The 21040-nt window shown below is 61.4% G+C and overlaps 3 protein-coding genes and 1 long non-coding RNA gene across 9 annotated transcripts; 2 read left to right on the forward strand and 2 right to left on the reverse strand.

The window, feature by feature from the left end:
• Positions 1-1982: 1982 nt before the first annotated feature.
• On the reverse strand, positions 1983-5245 carry Rnd2 (Rho family GTPase 2). The gene is made up of 5 exons (XM_087202396.1): positions 5037-5245; positions 4758-4845; positions 3837-3946; positions 3136-3270; positions 1983-2707 (listed from the first exon to the last, which is right to left on the reverse strand). The coding sequence occupies exons 1-5, from the start codon at positions 5136-5138 to the stop codon at positions 2447-2449; spliced, it is 696 nt and encodes a 231-aa protein (XP_087058522.1). The 5' UTR covers positions 5139-5245; the 3' UTR covers positions 1983-2446.
• LOC147821070 (uncharacterized) lies at positions 3946-6935 on the forward strand. The gene is made up of 2 exons (XR_015447775.1): positions 3946-4365; positions 6591-6935. It is a non-coding gene; the product is annotated as an uncharacterized LOC147821070 (long non-coding RNA).
• A 366-nt stretch (positions 6936-7301) lies between these two features.
• Positions 7302-13301, forward strand: Vat1 (vesicle amine transport 1). Its single transcript, XM_021240251.2, has 6 exons — positions 7302-7748; positions 10098-10305; positions 10638-10808; positions 10889-10978; positions 11861-12102; positions 12493-13301. Exons 1-6 carry the CDS (start codon positions 7374-7376, stop codon positions 12571-12573), a joined length of 1167 nt encoding a protein of 388 aa, XP_021095910.2. The 5' UTR covers positions 7302-7373; the 3' UTR covers positions 12574-13301.
• Positions 13302-13415: 114 nt separating this feature from the next.
• Positions 13416-20966, reverse strand: Ifi35 (interferon induced protein 35). Of its 6 annotated transcripts, none has more exons than XM_021240258.2 (6): positions 20129-20966; positions 14922-15020; positions 14283-14430; positions 13972-14217; positions 13738-13844; positions 13416-13641 (listed from the first exon to the last, which is right to left on the reverse strand). In XM_021240258.2, exons 1-6 carry the CDS (start codon positions 20162-20164, stop codon positions 13435-13437), a joined length of 843 nt encoding a protein of 280 aa, XP_021095917.1. In that variant the 5' UTR covers positions 20165-20966; the 3' UTR covers positions 13416-13434. The 6 variants fall into 6 exon arrangements, with proteins under 6 accessions (XP_021095917.1, XP_012933197.1, XP_087058520.1 ...); XM_013077743.3 differs by having other exon boundaries at positions 13924-14217; XM_087202394.1 differs by lacking the exon at positions 14922-15020 and having other exon boundaries at positions 13924-14217.
• Positions 20967-21040: the final 74 nt, after the last annotated feature.

Here is a 21040-nt window from a genome sequence, read left to right on the forward strand (position 1 = left end):
CCCCCCTTTTGGTTTGGTACCAGGGATCGAACTCGGGGTCCTTGCGCTTGCTGGACAGGCAGTGGAACCACTGAGCTAAATCCCCAGCCCTTCATTTTATTTTTGAGAGATAGTCTCACTAAGTTCCTAAGTTGTCCAGGCAAGACTTCAACTTGTGATCCTCCTGCCTCAGCCTCCCAGAGTACTGGGATGACAGGCATGTGCCACCATGCTCAGCTGATTAACCCCTTTTCCAGCTGTGAAAACTAAGACTCAGACAGGAGCTGGGCTGGGCGTTGCCAAAATCTCCCCAGGGAGGAAGCCTCGGGGCTGGATGCGGAGCCTGAGGCTTCCGTCTGCTTCCGAAGCTCAGGCTCTTTCTGACCCCGTGCCCCCAGGAGGTCACCTGTCCGGGAGCCCCCAGCAGTGAGGCCCAGTATCTCTGAGGTGAGAGGGTCTCCCCGGTCCTCCTACCTCCGCCAGTTGAGTGCTGAGGTTAAGAAACTGGAGCAGGATCACAGCGTGATTAGTTGTTTATTCATGAACTGATTAAGGCGGCTACATTGTTTCCCAAACGGGCCTCTAATTTGCGGGGGAAACAGCTGTGGAGGCGGCAGCCAGTGCAGCTCCTGCGCCTGGGTGCTGGTGGCCACCTGCAGGGGACCCTGAGGACCAGGAGCAGCCCCTCCCGGTCCCCACCTTGGGCTCCCTGTCCCCTCCCTGACTTGGTTCTTGGAAGGGACCAGCATCCGTCCCCGGCGGGACTGGCAGTGTATTAAACTCTGGGGTTCCTCAGCTGATTTATCTTCCTAATTATGTTTGCTTTTGGCGGATGTTGAAATTAGTCCTCATTCCCTGAGTGCAATGGCAGGGAAGGGAGGGTGGGGAGCAGAGGGTGCAAATGCCCTGTGATGTGGAGGCCTCAGACCTGAGCGGGCTGTGTGCTGGGACATCCAAAATGGAGAAGAAACTGATGTGGTGGCGCACACCTATGATCTCAGCACCCCAGAGACTGAGGCAGGAGGATCTCCGTGAGTTCAAGGCCAGCCTGAACTACATAGCAGGATTCTGCCTCAAAAAACCCACGCAAAACAAATCTGGCCACTTCACTGTCTGCCTGAAGTCCTTAGTGGCTCCTCCCATCCCCAGAATGAGGCCCGTTGCCATCCTGGGCCCTGCAGGGCCCCTCTGGGTTCCCTGCCATGGAGCCCACCACACGGAGCTCATTCTCATGCCCTGTGCCACACCCGCCGGACCTTGTGCCCAGAGTGTCTTTCCTAACCACGCCCTGCCCACCAAACTCCTCTTCAACTGTCAGGACCCTCCCACAGGTGTGGGTACGAAGGCCTCTCAGCCCAGACACCCTCACACCGGGCACCTCTCCGCCTCCAAGCCGGCGTGTGGCATGCAGGGCACAGCATGGGCGGCCCAGTGGGGTCCCAGGATGGAGTGTGAGGTCTGGGAGAACCAGCTACAGCTGGGGTGGGGAGGGAGGCCCAGCTCGGTTCCAGTTCCGGGGACTAAGTCAAGGAAAAGAGGCCAGTGGGGCGGAAGCCAGGGAGGGAAACAGGACAATCCGAGCCCAACTCCGGGCACAGGGGCCACACTGTCCTCCTATTGTCCCTTGCTCTCCTCCTCCAGGGTGCAGCTGATGCTGCCGACCACGCAGGAGCCGAGGATCCAGCTCCTGACTGCTTGGGAGACTCAGGCCCACGTGGGATCTGCTTCTGGGATGCATCCTGGTCCCCACCACCTAGTGACTCCAACCCCTCCGGCCAAGCACAGGAGGACCCCCAAGGCCAAGGCCTGTCCACCTCACTGGCCAGAGTGAAGCGTCCCAGGACCTGGCACGCCCGAGCCTGGCTCCTAAAGGTTACTCCGATCAACTGCCACTCTGCTCCCTCCGTCCCTGCAGGTGGACCGGGACCCCCAGGACTGACAACCCTCTGCGCAGACATGGGTAGACTGGTTTTGGAAAAGCAACACATTTCCGGCCACAGCCGTTTTCCATGGACGTGGCCTTTATTTGGGGACTGTCCGGCAGGGAGGGGGAGGGCAGTGGGTGTGCAGCCAGCCAGGGCTTCCCCAGCCTGGAGTCCTGGTGCGCCTCCGGAGCCTGGAGGTCAGGAGTGTGGACAGCGAGAGTGAGAGGAGAGGAGAGCACAGCTTGCCATGGGGACAGAGGCAGGGCCAGGCTGTGGGCCCAGGACGGGGAGGGAGGTGGCCACATGGAGGAAACAGCAAGCTCAGGGTGACACTGCTTCCACCCCGGCTCTAGCCGCCCCGCCGCCACCTACCCTGAGCTCCCTCAAGTCCCTGCAGGGAGAGGGCAGGAGAACTGGCACTGGTGACACTCTCTGCCTCGGTCTCCCGCCAGGGAACCTGCTGGCCGGCCTGGGTCACAGGTCGGGAACCACGGCACGGGCCCGTGGGAGCCGCAGTGCCCTCCCGTCCTCCCCCCTGGCCCTCACATGAGGCTGCAGCTCTTGGCCCGGTCCTTGTGCATCTCAGCCTCGCCCCCCCGCTCCAGCCGGCCCGACAGTGGTGTGGATCGCTGCAGCCCTCGGCGCGAGTCAGTTCGACGCAGCTGCCGGTGGCCGTGGCCGTGGCCATGGCCGAGGGACGCCACGGTGGCCACGTGGAAGACATCCCTGACACTGCGCTCTGAGGACCGGGAGGAGCACTCCACGTAGGACACGGCCCCCACCTGCTTGGCCAGCACGGTGCCCTGGGGAGAGGATTGTGGGAGGAGTTAGGCTGCTGCCCAGCAAGGGGCCTGGGGAGCCACGTGGGCGAGGGTTTGAGGCTATGGGGGTCACAGGACCAGGTCAGAGATCAGAAGCCAAGGTATAAGCATAGGATGGGTACTGTGGTTTTGCTTCTGTTTTTCACAGGACTGAGGACTAAAACCAGGGGCAAGGCTCTGAGCTGCATCCGCAGCCCCTTTTTATCTTTAATTTTGAGACAAGGACTTGCTGATTCACTAGGTGCCCAGGCTTGGTTTGAAATTTCAGCCCTCCTGGCTCAGCCTCCCAGAGTGCTGTGATTGCAGGCATGCACCACCACACCCTGCTGGGTAGTGCATCTTCAAATCAGGGACTGAGGGGTCAGAGGCCAGAGGTCCAGGCTCGGACTGGGTGGACGTCAGGGCCCCACCTGCTCGTGAGTGACAGGGATGAGCCTCTGCTTGGACAGCTCCCGCAGGGTGGCCAGGTCGGTCCGCATGTCCAGTTTGCAGCCAACCAGCACCACCTTGGCGTTGGGGCAGAACTCCTGCGTTTCCCCCTGCCACTGTTGGGGAAAGAACAGGGTTAGGGCCGCAGAGGCAGGCACAGGGAGGCCCGCCCTTCTCAGCCTGCAGGAAGCCCACTTCTCTGCAGGAGTACAGACGCAGCTGGAGGGTTTGGGCTGAGAGCCAAGGGGTGCCTGAGAGGGGAGGAGAGGCCCTTGGGGGTTGGGCCTCCTGCCTCAGTGGCCTGGAGGGGCTGCCACCCTGAGCCGTGCATTCCTGCACTGCCTGGGAACGGAGTAGCCACCTCCCAGCTGGGGAACTGGGCCGCCCTGGCTGACTCCTGTCCATCCATTGCCACTTTTCTCCTGGAAACAGGGACTGGGGAGAAGACCTCCTTCCCGAGCCCCAGTCAGTGCCCCACACCCCAGGAGAGGGGACAGCAGGGCTTCCGGCCCCAGTGCTCCTCCCTGTCCAGCTCCCCGCCCTGTGACCAGCTCTGAAGCTGTTCAGGGAGGGGCAGAGCGGGGCGGGCGGGGGGGAGCACCAGCACGTCACCCACATCGGCCCAGACGTTGCTCCCTCCTCCTGCTCATGCCAGGCAACAGCCAGCTGCCCGGTCCCCCACCTTCTTGAGGACGTTGTCCAGCGTCTCTGGACGGCTGATGTCGAAGCAGATGAGCACAGCATCCGAGTCTGGGTAGGCCAGGGGCCGGACGTTGTCATAGTAAGAGGAACCTGAGGGAAGATAGGAGTGAGGGGGACAAACATGGCCCTTATGGTACGGGGGGAGACCAAGGGAGCACAGTGCACAGGTGCTGGGATTACAAGCGACGCCACCACACCCAGTGAGTTTTGATTTTGATTTTTTGTGTGTGTTTTTTTTTAATTTTTTTTTTTTGTATTTTAATTTTAACCTTTTTCTTTATTTTTGCAGTATTGGGGATTGAACCCAAAGCCTCACACCGATCTACATCCCCAGCCCCCACCCCTCTTTTTCAAATTTTGAGACAGGGTCTTGCTGAGTTTCTCAGTTGCCCAGTCTGGGCTAGAACTTGTGATCCTCCTGCCTCAGCCTCCCAGAGTTCTGGGACTACAGGTATGCACTACTGTGCCAGCTCGAGTTTTGGAACCCTCTGAGACACTCAGGAATTTCTGTAAGTGCTTTCTGGACTTTGACAGGCGTCCTGTAAATCCCTCTAGGCAAGTGTGTGAAAATAAAGCCCTCTCTTTGCAGGAGGTGAGGGGCAGGGCCAGGGAGAGCTCTCTGTGCTCTTGGGACTTGGCCTGGGAAGTCTCCAGCTCTGCCGGGCAGGAGAAAGCCTGTATCTGAGTCCCTCAGCAGACTGGCTACCCCCGAGACTGGGGCCCAGGCTCTCCTTTAGGACAGTCTGCCCGGCTCACCAGGTCCCGCCTCAGTTTCCCTAGAATTAGGTAGAACACGGACTTCCCTTTCCTTTAGATTGGATGGGTTGCTGGGCTGGCCCGGAACCTCGGGGTCCTGGTGAGGCGGGGGGGGGGGGTCAGGTGGGCCCGGGGACTGGGCTACCTGAAGTGTCCCACATGTTGAGCTCGATGCGGCGCTTGTCGATCTCGAAGCTCGCTGTGTAGTTCTCAAAGACGGTGGGGACGTAGCTCTGCGGACCGGGTCGGGGTGAGCGCCGGGCACAGCCCCGCGGCCCGCGGGCCCCGGCAGAAGTTGGTCTGCGCCGGCGGGGGACCCCGAGCCGCCCCTCCCGGGACCCCGCAGGGCCCCCGGCCCATCCCCGCCGGCCTTCCCCAGACCCCGCACCGCCCCGGCCCGGCCTCACCGCCGCGGCCCGCTCACCCCGGGGTAGGCGTCCTTGGCGAACACCTGCAGCAGCGCGGTCTTGCCGCACTCCGCATCCCCCACCACCACGATCTTGCAGCGGCCGCTCTGCGCCTCCATGGCCCCGGCCGCGAGATGTCGGCCCCGGCGCCGTCCGCCGCCCGGGCCCCGCTCCCACCTCCGCTGCCGTTGCAGCCGCCCGGGCCGCGGACACCGGCATCGCGCGGGCCCGCGCCGAGCCCCCGCCGCGGCCGGCCCCGCCCCCGCGCAGGTCCCGCCTCCCTCCCCGCCCAGGCCCCTCCCCGGTCCCCGCCCCCGCCGCGACCAGCCCCGCCCGACCCCTTGACAGCCCCTCGCCCAATCGCCCGCGACCCCGCCTTCCGAGTTGTCTGGTCAATCGCTCCGCCCACTGTCCGCTCCGCCCCACCGCAACCCAAGGGGCGGGGCTCTAGGATAGGGCGGGGCCCGGGGAGCAAGGGCGGGAGCCGGATTCCAGACAGCTGGTGTGGCCCTAGCAGACAGCCTCCCCCCTCCCCGCCCCGTGCTAGGCCTTCACACTGAGCTACATCCCCACTCTTTTTTTTTTCGGTACCGGGGATAGAACTCAGGACCTTGAGCTTGCAAGGCAGGCGCGGCGCCACTGAGCTACATCCTCGGCCCTGAGCTAAATCCCTGGGCCCCCAGCCCTTTTTAAATTTTGAAACAAGATCTTACTATGTTGCTCAGGCTGGCCTCGAACTTGCAGTCCTCATGCCTCAGTCCCAGAGTGTGGGATGACAGGCGCGCGCCCTCTCGCTAGCTGGGACCGGCTGGTTTGACCTCCTTGGGGACGGGCGCGGGGCGGAGTTCCCAGGGTGGGGTGTGAAGGGCACACGCGCGAGGCTCGGTTCTCCGGTGTTCCCACACGTGCATGTGGGTGTGTTCGCGCCGACCACGCAAGGCAGTGGTGCACTTGTTGGACATGGGGGCGAGATGTCAGGGAGCGGGGTGGGTTTGGGGCAACCTGGACTACAGACTGCAATGCCGCCGGCGGGTGACGTCATAGCTTCCCATCTCCTTGGCGACGGGGGCGGGGTCAGGGGCAGGGGACCTGAGAAGGCAGGGCTGCCCTGGCCCCCGGGCTAGCTAGGCAGAGGCGCTCCCCCCGGGAGCGGAGGGGTGGAAGTTTTAGGGGAGCTGCGTCCTCTTGTGGATGCCTGGGGAGAGGAGATAGGGAGGGAGAGGCGCTGGAACCCAGAAATGGCCCGACTCCGAGCCCAACACGATCAACCTTCCCCTTGAAAGTGTTTCTTACCCCCGGACGCGTGGGGGCGCACGCCTGTAACCCCAGCACTCTGGGAGGCTGAGGGAGAAGGATCGCAAGTCCAAACTCAGCTTGGGCAACTTGGTGATTTAGTGACTGAGACTCCGTCTCAAAATTAAGAAATAAAAAAGGGCTGGGGAGAAAAGGGGCGTGCTGGGTATGTAGCTCAGTGCGAAGGCCCCAGGCTCAATCCCCGGTACCGAAAACAGTGTTTCCTTAAATGGAGGGTGCGCAATTTAATTTTATCTTGTTCTGATAACACCGCAAAGATGGCCAGAGGGGTCGCAGCGTCGTCCCCACTTCACAGAAGGGACGGGAGGCACAGATGTCCACCGGTAGCAGCTTTAACGTGTTTAACGTGCGGTGCTGGGGATGGAGCCCAGGATCTGGCGCCTGCCGCCCCCGAGCCTCGTCCGCCGCCATCCTGCCTCAGGCTCAGGAGGAGCGGATGACAGCCCGCGCGTGTCCGACGTCCGCCGAGGCCTCAGCGTTCCTGATGGCAGTCGGAGCCCGAGCCAGGCTCGATGGGGCCTGACTCCCCAGCTCTCAAGATATGGGGATTATCCTTTGGGGTGCCCTTGCGGAGCTTTTATTATATGTGGGATTTATTTTGAGTGAAGTCCCAGTGTCTGTACGAACCCAAGAACGTCCTCACGCTGATCTGTGCCTTTTTTCCGCGGTCCCCAGCTAGTCCAGCAGCGGCCTGATTGATCCCTTGTGGGCGACGAGGCCCTGCCCCCACCTGAAGCCCGCCCCCACCGAGCCCCGCCCCCGAGCCCTTTGCGCCAGCCGGAGACTGGCCCCCCCAGAACCCCGCCCCGCCCCCCAGAGCTCCACCCCTACGGTCCCTCCTTGCCCCTGGAGTCCGGTCCTTCGCCTGGCGCCCCGCCCATACGACCCCGCCCCCAAAGACTCGTCCAGTCAGCACCCGCCTCCTGGCCCCGCCCCGAGCCGCCCCGCCCCGTGCCCGCCCCCGAGTCCGCTGCGCGCCCGCCGCCCGGCCCTCCGCAGCGGCACCCTGGTGCGGCCGAGCGCGCGTCGCGAGTCCAGCCATGTCCACCGAGGGAGACGGAGCCGAGGCGGCCGCGGGGCTGGCAACGGCGGCGGCGGCGGCCGAGGAGGCGGCGCCCGCGGAGGACCCGGCGCCGAAGCCCGCGCCGGCCGAGGCGGCCGCGCCCACGCTGCGCTGCCTGCTGCTCACCGGCTTCGGCGGCTACGACAAGGTGAAGCTGCAGCGGCGGCCGGCCGCGACCCCCGCGCCCGGGCCGGGCCAGCTGAGCCTGCGCGTGCGCGCCTGCGGCCTCAACTTCTCCGACCTGTTCGCGCGCCAGGGCCTGAACGACCGCCTGCCGCCGCTGCCGGTCACCCCGGGCATCGAGGGCGCGGGCGAGGTGGTGGCCGTGGGCGAGGGCGTGGCCGACCGCAAGGTGAGCCCGGGGAGTGGCCGCGGGGCGGGGGGAACCGCGGGCCCTCGCTCGGAGCCACGACCCACAGCGTATTTTCCTCGGAGACAGGGTCTCACTAAGTCACTAGGTACCCTGGCTGGGCATCAGCTTGAGATCCTCCTGGCTCAGCCTCCCAGTGCTGGTACTGGCGTGCCCACCACGCCCAGGTTTGTTTTTCTGTGTTTTGTGGCGCCGGGGCTGGAACGCAAGGCCCCGAGCAAAGCGAACCAAGGCTCTGACCGGGAGCTGAGCCCTCGCTGGAACTGCGATTTCGGGGTTCTTGGAGAATGGTATTATTTTGGGGGGAGGACAGTGATGGCCCCGTCCCCGACCACTCCGAGTCGCGGCCACCGCCCTAAAGCGGTAGGGGGAGGGAGGGACAATAAGACACCCACGCGCATGCGCGCAGTGACCCGCGCACCCACCCCCATTCCCCGTCAGCACACCCCAGAACCCTGAACCCCGGCCCTCCGGACACCCAGGGGTATTCAGTGAGCCTGGGTGACGGCCGTGTCCTCGGGGCTGGGCGGGGCCCTGCCAAACCCGAGTCACATGCAGCCGCGTGGGCGGAACCCACCCATCACGGGGGGGGGGGGATCTTTGTCTCCCGTGACTGCGTGGCCCCCGCCCACCGTGACTCAGCTGCACAGACCCTGCTGGCCGGGCCCTTCCGGGTGGACCTCAGCCTCCTCCGGGGACCCTGGCCTCGAACCCGAGGCTAGGTAGGGAGGGTGCCTGAGCAGGTTGGCCCAGCTCTGCCAGTCCCTTTCTCCTCCCTTATCACTCATCTCGGCCAGGACCGGACACCAGACACCTCCCAGTGATCAACTTTCTGAGAGCCCTGGGTGCAGCCTCTGCGAGTCACGTGTCCAGGGGTTCAGGGTGAGCTGGGGGCCACTTGGAGTTACTGCACAGCTGCCCCTCCTCCTCAGAGGCGTCTCCCCGAGTCCACCTCTGGACCTACCGTCCGCACTCCTTGGTCACCCACTCGGGAGAGGAATGCTGGGCAGGGAGGCACAGTTCTGGGTGCCCAGCGGCGCCACCACCTCCCCTCACGTTTCCGCAGGGTAAATACAGGAAATCCCAAGGCTCTGATGTAAGAGCAGACCGGCCCCGCTTCCCCGTTGTCTGCCTGGGGAGGGCCCGGTGTGCAGCTGCAGTAGGCTGCCAGACAGGCTCACGCTGTCACCTGAGGGGGGCTGGGGGACGCGAGAGGGCGCAGTGTAGGTAGGAGGACCGCGAGCCTCCCCTTCCTCCCTGGCTGGAGTAGGACCGGCCTGGGCTGTGTGCCCCCTCGTGCTGGCCCTAACCTGCCCGGGCCTCCCTGACTGGGTGCCAGCCTGGGGACCTGTTACCTCCACTCCTCCCTCCGAGGCTGAGGGGAAGTGTGATTCCTAGTGGCTGGGTTGGGGTGCAGCCCCGCCCACCGGGTTACCAGGTGAAGGTTTTCAGGGTCCAGTGCTGGTGACCCGGCCATACCCAGCTTGAGGTCCTGTGCCTCGTGTGCCTTTGCCACTCGGCGGCCTTTCCTACTTGCTGGGGCTGGAAGTCGTCGGTCGGTTTTTTCCACTTGAGCCTTAGTACTCTCGTGCTTTGCAGATAAGAAAACTGGTTAGATAATTTGTTTGGGGCTGGGGATTTAGCTCAGTGCTTCCGGCGCCTGCCTCGAAAAGCACAAGGTCGTCAGTTGATCCCTGGTACCAAAAAAACAAACCTAAACAAGATAATTTGTTTGCCTGCAGTCACACTGCTGGCTGTTGGTGGAGGGCATTTCTGTAACACAGGCAGTTTGCTCCCTTTCACCACCTGCACTCAGGCCTAACCGTAGCTTCTTGAGATCAGTGATCTTATACAGCTGAACATAAGGGTAGGATCTACCTCAGAGCTGGTGGAAAGATTAACTTTTTTTTGAGAAAGACTCTCACTGTGTAGCCCAGGCTGGCCTCGAACTTGCAGCAATCCTCCTGCCTCAGCCTCCTGAGTGCTGGTATTACAGGAATGTGTCACCGTGCCTGGCTTTTTTGTTTTTCTGAGGCAGGGTCTTGCTATGTAGCCCAGGCTGGCCTTTGACCTCACGTCATTCCTCCTGCCTCAGCCTCCCAGTATTGCGATCACAGGAATCCGCTACCATGCCCAGTGATTCAGGGCTGTGTAAGGCACTTGGGTAGGGCTGGCCCTCAGTAAGCTCTCCGGGAAGCCAAGCTCTTGCTGGTGGCTGTTATGGGCCTGCCCAGGACTGCTGCTTCTGCTCCCCGTCCTCCGGAAGATGCCTGGGCATGGGGAGCGAAGTTGGGGGGGGTGACTGCCTGGCCCCCTTCTTCCCTCTTCCAGGTGGGGGACCGGGTGATGGTGCTGACGAGGTGGGGCATGTGGCAGGAGGAGGCCACAGTCCCCGCCACCCACACCTTCCTCATGCCCGAGGCCATGACCTTTGAAGAGGCTTCGGCCCTGCTGGTCAACTACCTGACAGCCTACATGGTCCTCTTCGACTTCGGTAACCTGAGGCCTGGCCACAGCGTCCTGGTGCACATGGCTGCAGGTGAGGGCCCTTCCCTGTTCTCCCTGGCCCCGCCCGGCTTTCCCTCCAGCAGCCTGGCTGGCTCGTTGCCATGGCAACGCCAGGCTGCCTGGGCCTGGGGTGCCCAGAGGCCTCTGCAGGAGGGTTGCTGTGGTAACGCGGCTCCAGGTCCAGCCTGGTGTCCTTAGCAACCAGCCCTGGCCCACACCCTCTCCTCTCTGGCCACCCTCCCCCGGTCAGTCTCAGTCATGGAAATGCAGGGACCTGGGTCCCAGATGAGCACGGTCCCCGGAGGCCAGGAGAGAGCTGTGCCCAGGGGTTGCCAGGCTCCTTCTGTGGATGTCTTGCTGCAGGCGGTGTGGGCATGGCCGCCCTGCAGCTGTGCCGAACAGTGGAGAACGTGACCGTGTTTGGGACGGCCTCGGCCAGCAAGCACGAGGTGCTGCAGAAGAACGGGGTCGCCCACCCCATCGACTACCACACTGCAGACTATGCGGCCGAGATCAGGAAGATCTCCCCCAAAGGTGGGCGGGGCCGGCACAGGACAGGAGGAGCCCCCCCCCCCGCGCCGATCCTCACGCTGTCTCTGCTCCCCCTCTGACAGGAGTGGACATCGTCATGGACCCTCTGGGCGGGTCAGACACCGCCAAGGGCTACGGCCTCCTCAGACCCCTGGGCAAGGTCGTCTCCTACGGTGAGCGGGCGAGGGGGTGGGGATCTGGGTAGAGGCTCAGGGCCCAGAGCAGCCCCGGGTAGCGGCAGTGGATTCAGTGGCTGCCTCCTGGGGAGTCCTCTGTGGCTCTGCGTATATCCGGGTCCCCCGTGCTGCTGCTGGGGACCATTGTGGGTGCAACACCGGCCAGCTGCCTTCCTGTCCCACCCTGGGAGAGCTGGATTTCCATTCAGAAAGCTGCTTCAAACCCGGTGAGGGGGTGCACACCTGTGATCCCAGCACTTGGGAGGCTGAGGCAGGAGGATCACTGCAAGTTTGAGGCCAGCCTGGGCTATACAGTGAGTCCAAGACCAGCCTGAACTACAGAGTCAGTGAGACCTTGTCTCAAAGAACAAAAAGCTGCTTTACACAAAAAGTAAATTGGGGGGACATAAAAACTAAGATCTAGGCTGGGGATTTAGCTCAGTGGTTTCGCCGCCTGCTGTGCAAGTGCAAGGACCCAAGTTCGATCCCCGGTACCAAAAAAAAATCAACTAAGATCTGAGGCCAGGTGTGGTGATGCACACCTGTAATCCCAGCACCCAGGAGGCTGAGGCAGGAGGATTGCTGTAAGTTTAAGACCAGCCTCAACTACCTAGCAAAACCTTGTCTCAAAAATAAATTAAGATGTGTTACACACATGCACCAACTCCTTGTGGTCAATATAGTTACTACATACTGCAAACGTGGACCAACAAAAATTAAACTTAAAATGAAGTAAACGTGAAGATGAAGGGAATTTCTGAGACAGCCAGTGTTGGGACCACCCTGCCTGTCACTCCTAGTACCCCGGAGGGTAACGGCGGGGGCAGATAAGCATGTGAAGCCCGGCTCACAGGCGGCCACCTCGTCCCGGACCCACAGGGGTGGCTAACATGCTGACGGGCCCCAAGCGGAACCTGGTGGCCATGGCCCGCACGTGGTGGAACCAGTTCAGCGTCACGGCCCAGCAGCTGCTGCAGTCCAACCGCGCCGTGTGCGGCTTCTACCTGGGCGCGCTGGAGGAGGACACGGAGCTGCTCCGTGGCGTGGTGGCCCGCCTGGTGGCCCTGTACAGCCAGGGCCACATCAAGCCCCACATCGACTCCGTCTGGCCCTTCGAGAAGGTGGGTGTGCGGGTACGGCCAGGAGGCCTGGGCTCTCCAGAGGGCTTCTCAGTCCCACTGTTCTGGGAGGCTGAGGCAGGAGGGTCCAAGATCAAATTCAGCTTGGTCAACTGAGACCCTGTCTCAAAATTAAAAATAAAAGGGGCTGGGGGCCGGGGATTTAGCTCAGTGGCACGGCGCCTGCCTCGCAAGTGCAAGGTCCTGAGTTTGATCCCCAGTACCGCAAAAAAAAATACATAAAAATAAAAGCGGCTGGGGCTGTAGTTCCGGTGCGAAGGCCCTGGGTTCAAGCCTCAGTGCTACACAGAAGACAATCTTTCTCTTGGGACTCCTGGGGCACAGCTGTGGGGCCGGTGGGCACCGGGAGCAAGGGCTCCTCTTCCTCCCCAGGTGGCCGACGCCATGAAACAGCTGCAGGAGAAGAAGAACGTGGGCAAGGTGGTCCTGGTGCCCGGGCCCCAGGAGAACTAGTGCGGCTTGTGGGCCTGCCTGTCGCTGGCCCCTGCCTGCTGCTCTGTGGCCCTGCTGGCCCACGCGGGCTGGGAAGCGAGCACTGGGTGTCCAGGCCCTGCCAAGGGGCAGGGCGGGCAGGAGGCTGCTGCTCCCGTGCCTGCTGCTTTCGTGCCAAGGTTCAACCCCGCCTGCCCTGTGCCCTCTGCCTTGCCCTCCCTGCCAGCCGCTCCCTGAGTGAGTCCAGCATGACCCCGTCCCTCCCGCCCGTCCGACCCCAGCTGCTTAACCCTGACTCGGTCCACCTCCGCCTCTTCGGGGTGCGCCCCCCTCTTGCTCCGCCCTGAGCCCAGGCTCCCAGCGCCCTGCCACTGAGGCCTTGCGACTGCGCTCACACCGGAAACCTGTGCTGGGCGGGGTCCAGCCCGCTCCGCCCCGCCCTAGTGCCTTCCCCGTCCAGTCCCAGGGCTGGGCCCGTTCCCACAGCTGCCCCAAAGGCCCCTGAAGCAGCCTGGGAGGAGGAAGAGGCAGGGGGGTCTCAGCTGGGGACAGCGCAGCCCGAGGGGGAGGCAGGACAGGTTCCCTTGCGGGGTGGGAGATGGTGAGCAGAGGCATGGGGAGCCAAGGGCCTGGGCTGCGGCCCCCACACTAGGAGGGCAGGGAAGCAGACGGGTGGCCTCGCGTGGGGTGTGCCTGCCCCTCTCAGGCACAGCTGCCATTGTGTTTGTGTCAATAAAAAGCCAAACCCAGCCGGCCACTTCTGGGTGTCACTTCCCCACTGCCCGGGGCGCTTTCCAGCCACACCCAGCGGCACGCAAGCAGGTGCCCAGGTGCCCCGGAATGAGACAGGCAGGACCCCAGCCTGCGATAGATAAGGGTGGTTTACTGCTCCCGCCCCCTGCCCGAGGCCGAAGTGAACACGGCCAGGCCCCGCTGTCCAGGGGGCACCACGGCCACCGCCGCCACCTCTCCACCGCCGCAGGTGGGCTTCTGGAAGTGGACTTCCAGGATGTCTCGCAGCTCTGGGCCGTCCAGGACGTCGGGGACACCCAGTACCAGCACCGAGCGGGGCACGGCCTGCCACTGGATCTGCGGAGGGATTGGAGCCTCAGGGGGAGGCTGAGGCAGGACAGTGCACGGGAGGAGGACAGGGGAGCGGGGCAATCGGCAGAGGAGGGTGCTCACCTCAGCCTTCTGGATGTCCCCGCTCATGTAGGGGGTGACTCTCAGGGGCACCTGCTGCCCACCCAGGGGCACCTGGAACTGGCCGACCTGACACAGGCGCTGGGCCACTGCCGGGACAGCGCGGGCGATCGGCACGGAGCCTCCCCCTTCCCGCCTCAGCCCCCCGGCCCCCAACACGGGCCTCACCCCCCTCGTCGGCGAAGCCCAGCGCGGCGCCGCCCTGCAGCAGCTCACGGGTGTCCACGTCGCCGCCGCCATGCCGGGCCTTGCTGAAGAATAGCTCGAGCTTGTCCAGCAGCGTGTCCTCGGGCAGGGCCAGCCCCACCGGCAGCCCGCTCACCAGCACGCGCTCCCTGCGCGCCCCGCTGGACACCTGCACGGCGGTCACCATGGGCAGCTCCAGCGGCCGCACGCGCACCCGCAGGCGACACTCCTCCAGGTTCACCTGGTGCAGCTCCCGCTGCAGCACCTGCTCGGCCACTGTGGGGTGGGCGGGGTCAGTGCCGGGCCCCCCATCCCGGGCCCCCCACGGTCCCCCAGCCCACCTTTGGGGTCATCGAAGGTCACCAGGACAGAGCCTCCCGGGAGAGGACAGCAGATGCGCAGCTGGGAGACCGAGGACCCGGCCGCTTCCCGGCCCTGCTCAGTGCGGCCCCGGAACTCCAGCGGGACCTCGGGCACTGGGAACGGGACCTGTGGGCGGGTGGGGTGGGGGCTGGTGTCGGCTTCTGGCTTCCGGGGTTGACAGAAGGGGCCCAATCCGGCCGCTCAGGCAGCCCGTGCGGACGACGTGTGCACGATTCAGGCTGGGCCCCACCGCACACGGTTGACAAGCTGATGATGCAGCTGCTATTCTGTGTACTTTGGCTTTTCCGAGCCAGGGTCTCACTGTGCAGCCCAGGCTGCCCTGGAACTCACAGCGTTCCTCCTGCTTCAACCTCCCGAGTGCTGGATGACAGGTGTGCACCACCACACCTGGCCTCTTCTTTGCTGGGGAGGGATCCCAGGGCCTCCTGTGTGGGTTGAGTGCACCTCACCACCACACACAGGACCTGGCTGGCCCGGCCCAGGAGGAGCCACTTTCTAGATGAGCCAGCTGGGGTTGGGAGGGCCAGAGGAGCAGGCAACGGCAGCCCCCCCAGGAAACACCCGCTCTTCCACCAGGCCCAGCCCTCTCGCCTGACCTTAAGTTTGGGGGTGTCCCTGGCCTCCTTGTGCAGCTGCTGGAGCTCCTGCAGCCTCCTCTTCAGCCTGGCCTGGTCCTCCAGGAGGGCACAGACGGCCTGTGGGAGGGCAAGTGGGCAGGTGGGGCTGGGAAGATGAGGCCCAGCCGCCCCTCCGCCTGGGGTGGGCCTGGCTCTGTCCACCGGGCATGGTGTCCTCCTCCAGAGGCTCATGGGAGGCTGGAAGTGCCCTACGCAGCCACGGCTGCTTCACTGTAGAGCCAGAGTTCAACAAACTCAGAAGCCAAGTGTGGCGCCTCCAGCCTGGAATTCTAGCACTCTGGGAGGCTGAGGCAGGCGAATCTCAAAGTCAAGCCCAGCCTGGGCAATTTAGAGAGACCTTGTTTTATTTTTTATTTTATTTTATTTATTTTTTGATACCGGGGAGGCAGGTGTGGTGCCACTGAATTAATCCCTGGCCCGAGACCCTGTTTTAAAATTTAAAAAGAGGCTGGAGGGCCAGGGATTTAGCTCAGTGGTTCCGCTGCTTGCCTCAAAAGCACAAGGGCCTGAGTTCGATCACCGGTACCAAAAAATAAAATAAAATAAAATAAAATAAAAAGAGACTGGGGATGTAGCTCAGTGTGAAGGCTCTGGGTCACTTCCAGGGCTGCAAGAGCAAAACAAACAAGCAACGGCACTAACAGACCTGACTGGGCAGCAGAAGGACCCAGGCAGGGCCCAGCGCCATGGTGGCCGAGGGGCAGGGGGAGTCGGGACCCCGTTACCACAGTGGGGAGGCCAGTAGGGCTGGCAGGGGACGTCGGAGCTGCCTGGACCACAGTGGGTGCGCTGCCTGAGCCGCGTCCCCGCCCCTTTCTTTAACTTTCTATTTTGAGACAGAGTCATGCTGAATTGCCCAGGCTGGCCTTACACTTTGTAATTCTCCTGACTCAGCCTCCCAAGTAGCTGGGATCACAGTGTGCACCACTGGGCCCTGAATTTGGGGGATGGAACCCCAGGCCTTGCGCTTGCTAGCATCTGCTGACTGCCAGGCTCGTCCTTTTCTGCTTGTGTGTGGTACTGGGTAATGAACCACGTGCCTCAGGCGTGTCAGGCAAGTGCTCTACTGCTTGACTACATCTTTGGCCCTTTACAATTTTTTTATTTTGGGGGCTGGGCATGGTGGCGCACCCCTGTCATCTCAGCACTCACCCTCGGGAGGCTGAGGCAGGAGGATTGCCATGTATTTCAAGCCACTCTGGGCTACACAGAGTTCAAGACCAGCCTGGACTACATACATAGTGAGACTCTGTCTCAAAAAACAAAAAGATTGGGGGCTTCGGGGGGGGGGATGGGGTAAAATAAAATTTATTAATTAGTTTATTTGTTAGGTACTGGGGATCAAACTTGGGTCCTTGTGTTTGTGCAGCAGGCGGCGAAACCACTGAGCTAAATCCCCGGCCCCAAAATATAATTTATTAAAGCAATCGTTTTTTTAAATTGAGGGCTAGAGATCTAGCTCAGTGGCACCATGCGTGGCAAGCACGAGGTCCTGAGCTAGGTCCTGGTGAGGGGTATTCTGAGACAAGGCCCTGCTGAATTGCTGATTGGCCCAGGCTGGGCTTGACTCTGTAATCCTCCTGCCTCAGCCTCCCAAGTAGCAGGGCCATGGGCACGTTGCCACCACTGCAGGCTGAGCTAAGCCTTTTATATAGATGGTGCCACTGGATTCTCTGCCAGCCTAGAGGCAGATGTGTCTCCACCTACCTCACAGGTCCAACACTGCTCGCCTTGGGCCCCACCCTGCCGGCCAGGGCTTCCTGGGGACGAAGCTGGCTCAGAGTGGGAGGCCCTTCCCTGTCCCCAGCTTGTCCCTTGTCTGCCACTTTTACCAAGTGGCCTCAGCTGCCGTGACCTGGAGCTGGACCAGGGACACCACCAACGGCGCAGGCAGGAACAGTCCCAGCTCTGTCCGAAGGTACACCGGTACACCGGGGCTGGCAGAGGCCTCGCAGCTGCAGCCCGGAAGCTGCCAAACGGGGTCCCCTCCGACACCAGGGGCTGCCAGACAGACAGGACTCCACCCCGGTTCCCTCCATGTCCCCAGGGTCCAGAGTGTCCCTGGCTCACAGGGGTGTTCAGAAAATGTGTGCTGAACGAATGAAGTAAACAAATGAAAGGGCTGGAGCATGTCACAGAGGGTGCTGAAAACCTGTGTGAGCGCTGGGCATGGTGGTGCACACCTATGATCCCAGCACTGAGAAGCTGAGGCAGGAGGACTGCCACGAGTTCGAGGCCAGCCTGGGCTGCACAGTGAGACCCTGTCTCAAAAAAACCAAAAGAGAAAAGCAAGGTAAAGTAAAGCAAAGCCAAAGATGGCTAGGTTGTTTTTTTGGTACTGTGGATCAAACTCGGGACCTCATGCTTATGTTCCTTTCCCTTTAAATCTTGGTCTCACTGTATACTGTGTTTGAGAATCTAATTTCTGAGATTTTTTTTTCCACTGCCAGAGAGGATCTGGGCGAGTGCTCACCATGGAGAAACATCTCGGGCTCCCACAAAAAATATTTCTTAAGAAAAGGTTTAAGCAGAAAGTTTCAACTTGGTATCAACAGGAAATGGATAAACTAGAGAAGATCCCTGGAAAGAAACGAGGTGAAAGATGTGGTGTTTTTCTTTTGTTCTGCTTCAGGTTTTGGTGCTAGGAGTAGAACTCAGGGCCTCACAAATGCCAATTGCGCAGCCCGCCACTGAGCTGCACCCCAGGTCAGATGTGGTGTTTAAGACAGTTGGGAGGCTGAGGCAGGAGGGTGGCAAGATGAAGACCAGCCTGGACAACGTAGTGACTTAGAGAGACCCTGACCCTGTCTCTGAAGAAAAAAGGGGTGGGCGGGGCCGGTGCAAAGGCCCTGGGTTCGAAGTCCAGTACTGCAAGAGCTAAAGAGATCAGCCTGGGCTGGGGTCCAGCTCAGTGGCAGAGGCCTGGCGAAGCATGCCCAAGGCCCCGGTTCCAGCCCTAAACAAAGTGCAATCCAGCAGGGTCAGCAGGACAAACAGCGCAGGAACCCTGTGAAGCGAACACCCAGGCCCCGTGCTGGGCTCATCTGCGAACCTGAAAGCCACCCTGGGCCTGGGCCTGGACTCCAATCCCAGCACCAAAGACAAAGCGGTCCGAGTGACCGGGGCGGCTCCCAGGGCGCGGCAATGTGTGCTAATCCCCCGGTCCCCAGCTCAGAAGGCAGCAGACCGCAGGGAGGTTTAGCAATTTGGTGCCATTTGAGTCTGGCAGTTACAACACAGGCATGCATATCGAGGGCAAGGACCAGAGGTCGACCCACAGGTGTCCCCAACTGCAACGGCAGGAAAGCCAAGTCAGTGGAGAGTGAACTTGAACTCTGCTCCTCCTAGGCTATTGATAAGGAACACGTCCTCTCTTAGGACACCAGGAAGTCATGGGTCACAGGGGAAAGGATGCATACTGTCCGGGGACAGTGTGGCTGACATGATGTGATGTTTTCTGGCCTTTTGAGACAGTCTTTCTCACAGTCTGGGCTGGCTTTGGAGTCTTGGTAATATCCCTGCCTCAGCCTCCGGAGTGCCTGGGTCACACACGTGTGCCGCCACACCCAGTTTAAAAGACACCTTATTGAAGAATATTTAGTGACATGGAAAAATGCTCATAATAAGCCAAACGGCACTTTTCTCTTAAACAGTGCTGGGGATTGAACCCAGGGCCTTTGCACTGAGCTACATCCCCAGGCTTTTTTTCTGAGGTGGGCTCTCACCAAGTCATTAAACTGTCCTGATTACTCTTGGATCTGTGATCCCGCTGCCTCCGCCTCCCACAGTGGTGGGACTGCAAGCATGGCCTACCACATCCAGCTGCTTTTCAGGGACATCTTGGCTAAACTGCCCAGGGTGTTCTCAAGCTTTCGGCCTCCTGCCTCAGCCTCCCGTAGCTGGGATTATAGGTGTGTGTCACTACAACTGGCCTACCTAGTCTAATTTTCTTTTTTGGTACCAGGGATCGAACTTGGGTTCTTGAGCTTGCGAGGCAGAGGCAGGCGGCGGAACCACTGAGCTAAATCCCTGGCCCCCTAGTCTAATTTTCTTTTCCCCAAATTTAAAACGTACAATAATTCTTGTTGGTTTGTTTTTTTGGGGTTTTTTTTGGCACTGGGGATCAAACTGGGGTCCTTCGTACAGTAATTCTTATAGTATCACTTCTATAGTTTCTCTTCCCATCTGTGGGCCAATCACACTCCCCGGACAACCTGACTTACACAACCTGAACAAAGTGTGATTTGAAATTTTTTTTTGGTTGTGCTTGCCAAGCAGGCGTGGTGCCACTGAACTACATCCCTGGCTGAAACTTTTTGTGTTTTGAGGCAAGGTCTTGCTATGTAGTTCAGGTTGGCCTTGAACTCACTACATAAGTCACACTGGCCTGGATATTACGGCAATTCTCCTGCCTCAGCCTCCTGAGTGCTGGGATCACAGGCTGGTGACACCATGCCCAGCTTCCAATGACACTTGAGGGACACAGGAAACATTCCAAGGATAGACCCTTATTTGTGCTAGATAGGCAGGGTCACGCTGAGAAGCCTGGAGAGAGGGTGAGATCATTCATTCACTCAACAACATTGGTGAGCGGCCACTGTGCATCAGGCGCTGTGCTGGTCAGGGTCTGGGGACCCATCCTGAGTCCAGCTGAGTAGGGGCAGAGTAGGAGGGGCTTAGCTTCTGAGAAGACCCCTCTTCCTGCAGGCCCTGGAAGTTGGCTTAGCCAGGAGCTGAGATGGGGTGGGCTTCTGCCAGGAGAGATCGAGGCAGGGTGTCTGGAGCCCGAGCCTCTGATGAAAGCCTGGGTCCCTTCCCCAGACGCAGAAATCCCCAGCCTGCAGGGCGTGGTGGTGCACACCTGTGATCCCAGCTCTAGGAGGCTGAGACAGGAGGAGTCGAGGCCGTCTCAAAAACAACAAAATAAAACCAAGAGGCCCGGGGGATTTAGCTCAGTAGTGTCTCACCTGCCTAGCAAAAGTGCAAGGACCTGAGATTCAATTCCCAGTACAAATAAAAAAAAATCCCCAAGCTCAAGGCTTGCAGGTTATGAGAATTCTCATCTTGGAGACAGGGCAGGGGAGAGAGGACCCCCAGCCCCGGGCAGATGGGCCCCCAGGGAAAGCGCAGCTCCTGTCCCCCCCAGCCCGCGCCTGCCCACTCACGGCGTCGAGGGTCCCTGACGCTGGCTTGGGGTCCATGAGGAAGAGTGGAGGCAGCAGGTCAGATCAGCGATTCCTGCGGCCCGAGCGCTTCCACTTTCGCTTCTGTGAAACCGGCCCTGAGCCCGCCTCTGGGCGGGGCCTTCCCGCCCCTCTCAGCCGGGTCGCCAGCGCCCGGCTTCGGCTTCCGGCTTCGGCTTCCGGCTTCGCTCTAACACCTCCCCAGGGCCCCGGGATACACAGGCACCTGAAGTCGGTCAACTACGGTGAAACACGCCCGGGACGGTGAGGCTCCCAGCTGAGGGGCTCGAAGCTGTGCTCCGAGCCCAGCACCGCTCTGCCTCACGTGTCAACTGGAAAATCAAGCTTTGGTAGCAGGGCGGGGCAGGCCTAGCACTCCAGCACTCAGGAGGCCGAGGCACAAGGGTTCCAAGCTCAAGCCCAGCCCCCGGCAACTCGGCCAGACCTCTAATACAGGCCCGGGGGTAGTCAGTGCAGAGCCCTGCTCCGCCCCGTGGCACCGAGTAGTAGCGGGCAGGCGGACTCAGTCAGGGTTCAACTTGTCACATGAAGCACAGGGCATGCAGGCTGCCTGTGGCCTGGCGCAGCCCCGACTCCCCAGGTGCACTGAGACCGAAACCCTGGCAGGCAGCGGCCAGCCCTGGCTCCATCAGTGAGGTCAGGCAGGCCAGGCTGCCCCAGGACCCCGAGCGAAGGGCTGCCCACTTGCCCTCTGCCATCGCCCACCTGCGCCATGGCTACAGAGGAGTACAGTGGCCCAGGCTATCCTGGGTGAAAGCCAGGGATGACCTGACCTCGGGAGGGGAAGCTGGGCTCACAAAACCAGGTTTAATCTCCCCACTTGGCCTGCCCCTCCGACTTGGGAGGAGGGCCCTCCTCTGGGGACACACGCAG

The sequence above is a fragment of the Heterocephalus glaber genome, unplaced genomic scaffold (genome assembly GCF_053883595.1).
Source record: "Heterocephalus glaber isolate CG9 unplaced genomic scaffold, H.glaber_assembly_v1.0 deba00001773, whole genome shotgun sequence".
Lineage (NCBI taxonomy): Eukaryota > Metazoa > Chordata > Mammalia > Rodentia > Bathyergidae > Heterocephalus > Heterocephalus glaber.

Coding starts and splice junctions, on each gene's coding strand:
- Ifi35 (XM_004859287.3), bottom strand. CDS start 20,164: ATGGACCCCAAGCCAGCGTCAGGGACCCTCGACGCC. Junction 15,021..20,128: donor CGTCAGGGACCCTCGACGCC/GTGAGTGGGCAG, acceptor GCCCTCCCACAG/GCCGTCTGTGCCCTCCTGGA. Junction 13,845..13,923: donor GGGCTTCGCCGACGAGGGGG/GTGAGGCCCGTG, acceptor CTGTCCCGGCAG/TGGCCCAGCGCCTGTGTCAG.
- Vat1 (XM_021240251.2), top strand. CDS start 7,374: ATGTCCACCGAGGGAGACGGAGCCGAGGCGGCCGCGGGGCTGGCAACG. Junction 10,809..10,888: donor CAGGAAGATCTCCCCCAAAG/GTGGGCGGGGCC, acceptor CCCCTCTGACAG/GAGTGGACATCGTCATGGAC. Junction 10,979..11,860: donor GGGCAAGGTCGTCTCCTACG/GTGAGCGGGCGA, acceptor CCGGACCCACAG/GGGTGGCTAACATGCTGACG.
- Rnd2 (XM_087202396.1), bottom strand. CDS start 5,138: ATGGAGGCGCAGAGCGGCCGCTGCAAGATCGTGGTGGTGGGGGATGCG. Junction 4,846..5,036: donor CCAAGGACGCCTACCCCGGG/GTGAGCGGGCCG, acceptor CCCGGTCCGCAG/AGCTACGTCCCCACCGTCTT. Junction 2,708..3,135: donor TCCCTGTCACTCACGAGCAG/GTGGGGCCCTGA, acceptor TCCTCTCCCCAG/GGCACCGTGCTGGCCAAGCA.